The following is a 10733-nucleotide window of genomic DNA, read 5'->3' as shown; positions in this document are numbered from 1 at the left end:
ACCTTTTATCTTCCAGATCATCTTTTTCAAAATGTTCCTTTTCTTTTGATTATACTAATTATGGAATCTTGGCCCAAGGGCAATGTGAAAACTTTCCTTCTTAAAGTCTGACCATGAGATGTGAAACAGGTTCTGGAATGTATCCAAAAGCTACCTCTTTAGCTACACAGCAGAAAAGTCTGGCCATTGTAACTTCAGGAGAGAGTGTTTTCCTTTTCTAAATTAGGGCAGACCACCAATGAGTTCTACAACAAGAAATGCAAGGGCTATAGAGAATGTCCATTTTGTTTCCCACTTCCCACCACTTTTACAACTGGGGAAACTGAGGGTCAGAGGGGAAAGAGTGTGGTGCAAGCAGCATGGCAATTGGTGTAATACTTAGGATTAGAACAAACTTTCAGGACAGTGTTCCTTCCTGCTCCACCCAGATTCAAGCTCAAACTGCAAAATAATATCAGGAACTCTGAAAATGAAGAAATGATTTATGACACATGTCAGTATCACATAATTTTTAAAAATGATGCTTTAAGATGTAACATTGGTCTTGATATACCTTTAAAAATATTAATTTTAATGGATATCTCAAAGGCCTTTCATGACATAGACCACAGGTGTTACCTTGGGCAGGAGCAATTGTCTGGCAGCTCTCAACATGCAGTCATGCAAAAATCCTAAATAACATTGTCAATCTCAGTGTGGTGTTTCACAGAGGACTAACATGGACTTTCAGCAACATCCTTGCCATATATTTTTGGAAGTTCTGGTCCTGAGAAGTTTATCACAGTAAATGTAAGCTCTGGTCACAATTAAAATAAAAGGACCAGGGACATTTTCTGGAAAGTAAGAGAGATCAAAAGGGTTGCCACAGTGGAGATGCTCTTGGCTCCTGACTCCCGTTGGTTTTGAGGGCTTCTCCGAAGGTGGGCACCAAATGCATTCTCTGCCCAGTTCTGACACTGTGACCAGTGGCATGCATTGATGAGGTGGTAACTGGGTGCCACCTGCAATGGGAAAGAGTTATCAAAGAGCAGAAGGTCACATCAGAACTGGGTAGGTCCGTGCTGGAGTGTCCTCACTATGGCCCAGGGGCAATTGCTTTCTTATTGGTAGCTTCATCTTCATTCTGCATTAAGCTAGATGTGCTCATGTTGACTTGATCACTAAGGCCTCTAGTGACACTGTCATAGGATGGTGGGAAAGATGTGGTAGATGCAGTTTCAGATTTGTCTGGGAGTGTGCAATTTTCATTTGCCATGAATATAGCAAAGGCTTCACCTGGGGGTGACACAGCCTCCTCCTCAGCCCTGAGCACACCTGGGGGGTTGGAGATTGTCACGGAACGGTGTAACACATAGCTCCGATAGGCCTTTTGAATGACAGTAGCTGAAATGTCTTCCTGCTTCCACCGGAGGGTGGTTGCTATTGGTTCATAGGATGTTTTTGAAACATTAGTTGCCATAAACTTCTCTTCAATATTTGCCTTCAGAGAATCCAACTCCCCAGATTCTCCCAGAACATTCTTAGTGAAGGCAAAAAGAATGTCCAAACAGTGAATCTTATCTCCAGGGACCAAGGGAAGGTCCATCTGGATTAATATATTCCGATTGGGTTTTGGGATTCGCAGGGGGCCTGAAAGGGTGTCTGCAAAGTCTGAGAGGGCAGAAAAGGTAATAAACTGAGTGGCTTCTGGGTCAAACTTCTCCCAGGTCTCATAGAACATGTCAAAGTCATCCTCACTCAAAGGTTCACTGCTCTCCTGCGTGGCTACATTGAAGTTCTCCAGAATCACTGCAATGTACATGTTGACCACGATGAGGAAGGAGATGATAATGTATGTTGTGAAGAAGAGGATGCCCACAGCTGGGTTCCCACAGTTCCCCCGGGAGCCATTGCTGTTGGGCAGATTGGGGTCACAGTAAGGGGGTCCTGTGTTGAGGATAGGACTGAGGAGGCCATCCCAGCCAGCTGATGTGGTGATCTGGAAGAGGCACAGCATGCTGTTGGCGAAGGTCTGGAAGTTGAACATGTCGTCGATGCCAGCCTCCCAACTTACATGGGGGAAGCTTGCCATGCCGAAGATGGAGTAGATGAACATGACAAGGAAGAGCAGCAGCCCTATGTTGAAGAGGGCAGGCAGGGACATCATGAGGGCAAAGAGCAGTGTGCGGATTCCCTTGGCTGCTCGTATCAGCCTGAGGATGCGACCAATTCGGGCCAGGCGGATGACTCGGAAGAGTGTTGGGGAGAAGTAATTTTCAAGTGACGTAAGAATCACAGAAAATATCAGGCCTTTAGAAGAGGGGGAAATGATCTAATTAGTACTTGCAAGCATGAGCCCTGACAAAGCTGGCTGCAGTCACACTCTCCCATCTCTGCTCTCCGTGTAAGCATTTGTATTCAAGGACTCTGGGCACTCTGAGCCTTGCACAGTGGCTGGCATAAAGTTGGGGCTCAGGGTGCCTGGGTGGCTCAGTCAATTAAGTGTCTGGGTTAAGATGCCTGGGATTGAGCCCCACATCTGGCTCTCTGCTCAGCGAGGAGCCTGCTTCTCCCTCTCCCTCTGCCTGCCACTCTGCCTACTTGTGCTTTCTCTCTCTCTCTGTCAAATAAATAAATAAAATCTTAAAAAAAAAGTAGGAGCTCAGTATGTGCTCATTGCATAAATCTTTTCTCTCTCAAGTAAGTCCCACACTTCCCACCATGTTCTTATCTTTCTTTCCCTCCACCCAGAATGTCTTCTTAGTCAACTTCCATGGTCAAAACCCTATCTTCTGCAGCCTAGTTTAACTGGAAGTGACTGCCCCATATTCCACATGTACACGGCCCTTGTCTGTTTTTTGTCTATGACACAGGCCCTACTCTTCCCTGAGAATTCAGCCTTGGGACATGCCTTTTTCTGGTCCTGTGCTCTGTGAAGGCCAGGATCCCCTGTGATTCCTCTCCCCCTCTCCTACTGTGAAGATTGACTCAGTTCCTGGCACATGGTCCTGTGGATAATTGTACAGAGCCTGGTGTTAATTATAAGGGAGTCTGAAGAGTCAGGCAACTTGCTGACAGCTAAAGTAGACTGGCTTTGAATGGCCAGCTGTCTGCAAAATGGCTTTTATTTGTTTCATTCATCTCCAGCTGGGTTTGAACTCTATGTTAGGGCCTGGAGATGGGCTTGTTTAGGGTCAGTTATGGCCCTCCCACCCCCAACTATGAACAAAGTTGGAAAGATGAAGAATGTATATGTCTCCCTATGTGATATCTAACTTGAAGATTTGTGAAGCTTGATCTTGGGGCCTATTGGGACCACAAAAGATTAGGTGAAGCCTTTAGGTCAGACAGGATTCAAAACCTCTTAGGACAAATGGTGAGGAGTGTGGTGGCAAGCTCTCTCTCCTTGCCAGGTTTCCCTTGACCCTCTTCCCCTTCTTGCCTTTTGTCATATGAATATGGGTGGTCACAGTATTGTGTTGGAAGGAAGAAGGAAATGGGAAGAGATTTGGGAAATAATTATAATATTGTATTATAAAATCTTTAAGAAAGCCCCTTTCTTAAAGCTAGTTTAACAGGGATATTTTTCCACAGCAAGGGGTATGTGTCTGTATAATCTACTAAGATCCTGCCAGCCAACCAGTCTACATAATACTTCAAGGGAGTGTGAGTCTTCATACTTGCAACAGTTAGATACTCAATCCATGTCTTGCTAGTGGGAAAGAAGAAAGGGAGAGAGGAAGGGCAGAAGGATGAAGAGGTGGGTTCTTTCACTTGTTTTCCAGCTGTCTCTATGACTGATTTCTAACCAGTGGATGGTGTTGCTGTGTAAGTCATAGGAACTGGTAGTTAAGGTGTCCCCAGCATAGAATGGAGTACTTTGAGTATATTTTATTTCTATAGTGTTGATATGGGAAGTCACATAAGCAAGCTCTTTTCTCTACTATAAAGTCAAAATGACCTTTAGAGTTTCTCACTTTGGAAAGCAAACAAACAAAACAAATCTCCAACCAAAAACAGCCAGCAACAGGAAAACAAAACAGACAACAAAAATAAACATAAACCTCCCAAACAAATAAACACAACCCAAGGCTGTGTTTCAGCACCAGGGTGGGGAGATTGACTAAGAGCTGCCAAGTTTTATTTAGATGCTGTTAGCTCTTGATGGTAAATCAATGGAAAATTAAATCTACGGCTATGCTCTGACATGAAAAGTAAGCAGGTCATGATATAACAGGTCAGGATATATTTATAATGCAAAGTAAAGCTGGTGCACTGGGATTTGGCCTTTGTAGGGCCAAACTTTGCCTAAACCACAAGAAGGCTAAGGACATTCTCTTGGTTGTTGGTAGAAGGCAGCTAGTTCCTTAGAAGGACATTAGCCTGTACAATGGCACTAAATTCATACCTTTCAATAGTTACCCTGAATGTAAATGGGTTCAATGCCCCAATCAAAAGACACAGGCTATCAGATTGGATTAAAAAACAAGACCCATCAATATGCTGTCTGCAAGAGACTCATTTTAGACCCAAAGACACCCCCAGATTGAAAGTGAGGGGGTGGAAAACCATTTACCATGCTAATGGACACCAAAAGAAAGCTGGGGTGGCAATCCTTATATCAGACAAATTAGATTTTAAAACAAAGACTGTAATAAGAGATGAAGAAGGACACTATATCCTACTTAAAGGGTCTATCCAACAAGAAGATCTAACAATTGTAAATATCTACGCCGCTAACGTGGGAGCAGCCAATTATATAAGGCAATTAATAACAAAAGCAAAGAAACACATTGACAACAATACAATAATAGTGGGGGACTTTAACACCCCCCTAACTGAAATGGACAGATCATCTAAGCAAAAGATCAACAAGGAAATAAAGACTTTAAATGAAACACTGGACCAAATGGACTTTACAGACATATTCAGAACATTCCATCCCAAAGCAACAGAATACACATTCTTCTCTAGTGACCATGGAACATTCTCCAGAATTGATCACATCCTAGGTCACAAATTAGGTCTCAACCAGTACAAAAAAAGATTGGGATTTTTCCCTGCATATTTTCAGACCACAATGCTTTGAAACTAGAACTCAATCACAAGAGGAAAGTCGGAAAGAACTCAAATACATGGAGGCTAAAGAGCATCCTACTAAAGAATGAAGGGGTCAACCAGGAAATTAAAGAAGAATTTAAAAAATTCATGGAAACCCATGAAAATGAAAACACAACTGTTCAAAATCTTTGGGATACAGCAAAGGCAGTCCTGAGAGGAAAGTATATAGCAATACAAGCCTTTCTCAAGAAAGAAGAAAGGTCTCAAATACACAGCCTAACCCTACATCTAAAGGAGCTGGAGAAAGAACAGCAAATAAAGCCTAAGCCCAGCAGGAGAAGAGAAATAATAAAGATCAGAGCAGAAATCAATGAAATAGAAACCAAAAGAACAGTAGAACAGATCAACGAAACTAGGAGCTGGTTCTTTGAAAGAATTCACAAGATTGATAAACTCCTGGCCAAACTTATCAAAAAGAAAAGAGAAATGACCCAAATCAACAAAATCATGAATGAAAGAGGAGAGATCACAACCAACACCAAAGAAATACAAACAATTATAAGAACATATTATGAGCAACTCTATGCCAACAAATTAGATAACCTGGAAGAAATGGGTGCATTCCTAGAGATGTATCAACTACGAAAATTGAACCAGAAAGAACTAGAAAACCTGAACAGACCTAAAACCACTAAGGAAATTGAAGCAGTCATCAAAAATCTCCCAAGAAACAAAAGCCCAGGCCAGATGGCTTCCCAGGGAATTCTATCAGACATTTAAAGAAGAATTAATACCTATTCTTCTGAAACTGTTCCAAAAAATAGAAGTGGAAGGAAAACTTCCAAACTCATTTTATGAGGCCAGCATTACTTTGATCCCCAAACCAGACAAAGACCCCATCAAAAAGAAGAATTACAGACCAATATCCTTGATGAACATGGATGCAAAAATTCTCACCAAAATACTAGCCAATAGGATCCAACAGTACATTAAAAGGATTATTCACCACAACCAAGTGGGATTTATCCCTGGGCTGCAAGGCTGGTTCAACATCCACAAATCAATCAATGTGATACAATACATTAAAAAAAGAAAGAACAAGAATCATATGATCCTCTCAATAGATGCAGAAAAAGCATTTGACAAAGTACAGCATCCTTTCTTGATCGAAACTCTTCAGAGTATAGGGATAGAGGGTACATACCTCAATATCATAAAAGCCATCTATGAAAAACCTACAGCGAATATCATTCTCAATGGGGAAAAGCTGAGAGCTTTTCCCCTAAGGTCAGGAACACGGCAGGGATGTCCACTCTCACCACTGCTATTCAACATAGTATTAGAAGTCCTAGCCACAGCAATCAGACAACAAAAAGAAATCAAAGGCATCCAAATCGGCAAAGAGGAAGTCAAACTCTCACTCTCTGCAGATGATATGATACTGTATGTGGAAAACCCAAAAGACTCCACCCCAAAATTGCTAGAACTCATACAGGAATTCAGTAAAGTGGCAGGATATAAAATCAATGCACAGAAATCAGTGGCATTCCTATACACCAACAACAAGACAGAAGAGAGACAAATCAAGGAGTCGATCCATTTACAACTGCACCCAAAACCATAAGATACCTAGGAATAAATTTAAAAGGATCTGTACTCAGAAAACTATAAAATACTCATGAAAGAAATTGAAGAAGACACAAAGAAATGGAAAAACGTTCCATGCTCATGGATTGGAAGAACAAACATTGTGAAGATGTCAGTGCTACCTAGAGCAATCTACACATTCAATGCAATCTCCATCAAAATACCATCCACTTTTTTCAAAGAAATGGAACAAATAATCCTAAAATTTGTATGGAACCAGAAGAGACCCCGAATAGCCAGAGGAATATTGAAAAAGAAAAGCAAAGCTGGCGGCATCACAATTCCGGACTTCCAGCTCTATTACAAAGCTGTCATCATCAAGACAGTATGGTACTGGCACAAAAACAGAGACATAGATCAATGGAACAGAATAGAGAGCCCAGAAATGGACCCTCAACTCTATGGTCAACTCATCTTTGACAAAGCAGGAAAGAATCCAATGGCAAAAAGACAGTCTCTTCAACAAATGGTGTTGGGAAAATTGGACAGCCACATGCAGAAGAATGAAACTGGACCATTTCCTTACACCACACACAAAAATAGACTCCAAATGGTTGAAAGACCTAAATGTGAGACAGGAGTCCATCAAAATCCTAAAGGAGAACACAGGCAGCAACCTCTTCGACCTCAGGCGCAGCAACTTCTTCCTAGAAACATCACCAAAGGCAAGGGAAGCAAGGGCAAAAATGAACTATTGGGATTTCATCAAGATAAAAAGCTTTTGCACAGCAAAAGAAACAGTCCACAAAACCAAAAGACAACCGACAGAATGGGAGAAAATATTTGCAAATGACCTATCAGATAAAGGGCTAGTATCCAAAATCTATAAAGAACTTATCAAACTCAACACCCAAAGAACAAATAATCCAGTCAAGAAATGGGCAGAAGACATGAACAGACATTTTTCCAAAGAAGACATCCAAATGGCCAACAGACACATGAAAAAGTGCTCCACATCGCTTGGCATCAGGGAAATCCAAACCAAAACCTCAATGAGATACCACCTCACACTAGTCAGAATGGCTAAAATTAACAAGTCAGGGAACGACAGATGTTGGTGGGGATGTGGAGAAAGGGGAACCCTCCTACACTGTTGGTGGGAATGCAAGCTGGTGCAACCCCTCTGGAAAACAGTATGGAGGTTCCTCAAACAGTTGAAAATAGAGCTACCATACGATCCAGCAATTGCACTACTGGGTATTTACCACAAAGATACAAATGTAGGGATCCGAAGGGGTACGTGCACCCCATTGTTTATAGCAGCAATGTCCACAATAGCCAAACTATGAAAAGAGCCAAGATGTCCATCGACAGATGAATGGATAAAGAAGAAGTGGTATATATACACAATGGAATATTATGCAGCCATCAAAAGGAATGAGATCTTGCCATTTGCAGCGATGTGGATAGAACTGGACGGTGTTATGCTGAGTGAAATAAGTCAATCAGAGAAAGACATGTATCATATGACCTCACTGATATGAGGAATTCTTAATCTCAGGAAACAAACTGAGGGTTGCTGGAGTGGTGGGGGGTGGGAGGGATTGGGTGGCTGGGTGATAGACATTGGGGAGGGTATGTGCTATGGTGAGCACTGTGAATTGTACAAGACTGATGAATCATAGATCTGTACTTCTGAAACAAATAATGCAACATATGTTAAGAAAAAAAAGAAGATAGGGGAAGAATGAAGGGGAGTAAGTAGGAGGGGGAGACGAACCATTAGAGACGATGGACTCTGAAAAACAAACTGAGGGTTCTAGGGGGAGTGGGGGGATGGGTTAGCCTGGTGATGGGTATTAAAGAGGGCACATTCTGCGTGGAGCACTGGGTGTTATGCACAAACAATGAATCATGGAACACTACATCAAAAACTAATGATGTAATGTATGGTGATTAACATAACAATAAAAATTATTAAAAAAGAAGGACATTAGTCTGGTCTAAATTCAGCTCTACCCTTTACAAACTATATGACCTTGCATAACTTTCTTAATCTGTAAGGCTCAATTTTAAATGTATAAAATGAGGATAATAACACTCCTTCAGAGAGCTGTTGTGAAGATCCAAGGAGCCCAGCCCAGTCCTCAGAAGTACCAGCAAGCACTCAACTGTGGTGGCTCCATTCCCCACTTTAGCTTCTGACTTTATGAGTTTTCTCTGAACATTCATTGGACCCCAGATACTGGGCCTATCATTCAAACACCCAGACTAGGCCCTAAGAGCATTGATCTCTTGGCATTGATCTTTGACTTGTCTATCACTCACATTCCCTAAGTGGACAGTTATATAAAGATTTAATTGCAGATCCTTGACTTAAGAATCTCCTTTGAACATTCTTAGTGTTTGCTCACTCTTCTGGCCACCTCCTTTTCCAGAAAGTATTTAATGACTCACCTCACATCAAGATAAGGCCCACTGGAAGTTCTATCATCTTATATTCTCTGGAGGAGTGATTGTCCCCATCAGCCCCAAAGTTCAGGCAATGGGCTATGCATACAGTAGGTGCCTAAAAACACTTTGAGACAGCATGGAGAAGGCCAGTGGAAACTCTCCACTTCACAGAGAGGACAGGGCATTTTAAATCTGCCATTCTTGGAAAGCAGCAAATACTGGGATCCTCTAACATATAATGTGTATTGAAAAAGTTTGTTTGTTGCCCTCTTGGTTTTGAAAAAAAAAGCAACCCAAACAACCCCAGACAGAGTCTGGACTTCCCCACCGCATGTAAGCCCACTTACTCCCAATGGAGAGGACCACGACAATGAAGTCAAACACATTCCAGCCGTTGGTGAAGTAGTAATGCCGCAAGGCAAACATCTTCATGACACACTCTCCCGTGAAGACAGCCACAAAGAACTGATTGATTTTGTTAAGGATTTTTGTCTTTTCTTCACTCTGCTCATCAGTCTCCACCATCATGGTGATCATGTTGAGGCAGATGAGGACCATGATGACAATGTCGAAAGCTTGTCTGGTCACAATGTCAAAGACAAAGCCCTGGTACTTGTTCTGAAAAAACAAGAGTTGGTCCATCAGGGCCATTCTGGCCAACATACAAGAGGGATCTGGAGAGGCTGCATTCTCCATAGATGGCTTTCTAAAATCTGTCTCTTATCTTCCTCACACCCCATCCAAACAGAAGCCAAGTCCTGTCCTTACTCCTTCCAAAATCTTATTCTTAGTTGATTCTACTTCAGTGCCTCAAGTCCTCGTTGCCTTTCCCACCCCTTTGAAGTCACCGGGCACTTTTTCCTCACTGGTGCACCATTTGCAAGCTCTTCCCATCCCATCTCTTGGCTATCTAAATCCCAATAGTCCTGAGTGATCCATTTTTCTTAAGCCCCACTCCTTCCAGGGAGATCTCCCTAATCACCTAATCACATCACAACATATTGCCTATTTCCTCTCTCTTCCCACAGCCTTTGTAGTCAGTCTTGAGTTCTAGCATTTCATGTGTGCTTCTCTTCTTCTCTACTAAATAGTGAGCTCTTTGAAGATGGGGCCATGTCTTATTTAACATTGTGTTCCCATAGTGCCTGCACAGCATGAGTTCAAGAACCGCAAACTCAGTGGCTGCTCATTCTCCCCCACCCCAGGTACTCCAGGGCAAGAGGGTAAGCTTGGAGTCCTTCTTGTTTCCCACTGTAACTTCCAGACCTTTGCTCCTCCTGCATCTTGCAAAACCCTTCCTCCTTCAAAGCTTGTGTCATCTAAGTAGTTCACCATCACCTCCTCTTCATTGCTGCCACTTACCAACCTCCTGGTCCTTCGGCTTCATTACTGAGGAGTGAGGCTTTTGGCCAGACTTGCCCACTCTTGGCTACTACCTCTTGGTTCCTTAGCTAAATCTCTAATGACCTACCTGTTCCTAGCTTAAAGGAAAAAAATCTTCCTGAACCTTACTTCTCCCTCCAGCTACCACCCTACTTCTCCCCAAACTTTCACAGCCAAATTCTTGAAGGCATTTTGTGCAGTCATTGTTCCCACTTACTCCTCAATTCACCTCCAAATGGCTTTTGTCCCCATCCTGTCACTGAGATGGT

At 42.4% G+C, this 10733-nt stretch overlaps 1 protein-coding gene across 3 annotated transcripts in view; it reads right to left on the bottom strand.

Annotated features, from left to right (window-relative positions):
* Nucleotides 1-1075: 1075 nt before the first annotated feature.
* The window catches only part of SCN10A (sodium voltage-gated channel alpha subunit 10), a 93371-nt gene continuing 83713 nt past the window's right edge, over nt 1076-10733 (bottom strand). For all 3 annotated transcript variants that reach the window (XM_025870888.2, XM_025870897.2, XM_025870906.2), the window contains 2 exons: nt 9429-9699; nt 1076-2289 (listed from right to left, as the gene is read on the bottom strand). In XM_025870888.2, coding sequence (XP_025726673.2) covers nt 1076-2289; nt 9429-9699 — 1485 coding nt within the window. The remainder of the gene's footprint in view (nt 2290-9428; nt 9700-10733) is intronic.

This window comes from Callorhinus ursinus, unplaced genomic scaffold, assembly GCF_003265705.2.
Source record: "Callorhinus ursinus isolate GAN/ISIS: 27379988/994484 unplaced genomic scaffold, GSC_fseal_2.0 scaffold1, whole genome shotgun sequence".
NCBI classification, from domain to species: Eukaryota; Metazoa; Chordata; class Mammalia; order Carnivora; family Otariidae; genus Callorhinus; species Callorhinus ursinus.
Note: the sequence above shows the minus strand (reverse complement) of the source record. Positions and strands in the feature narration are given on the sequence as shown.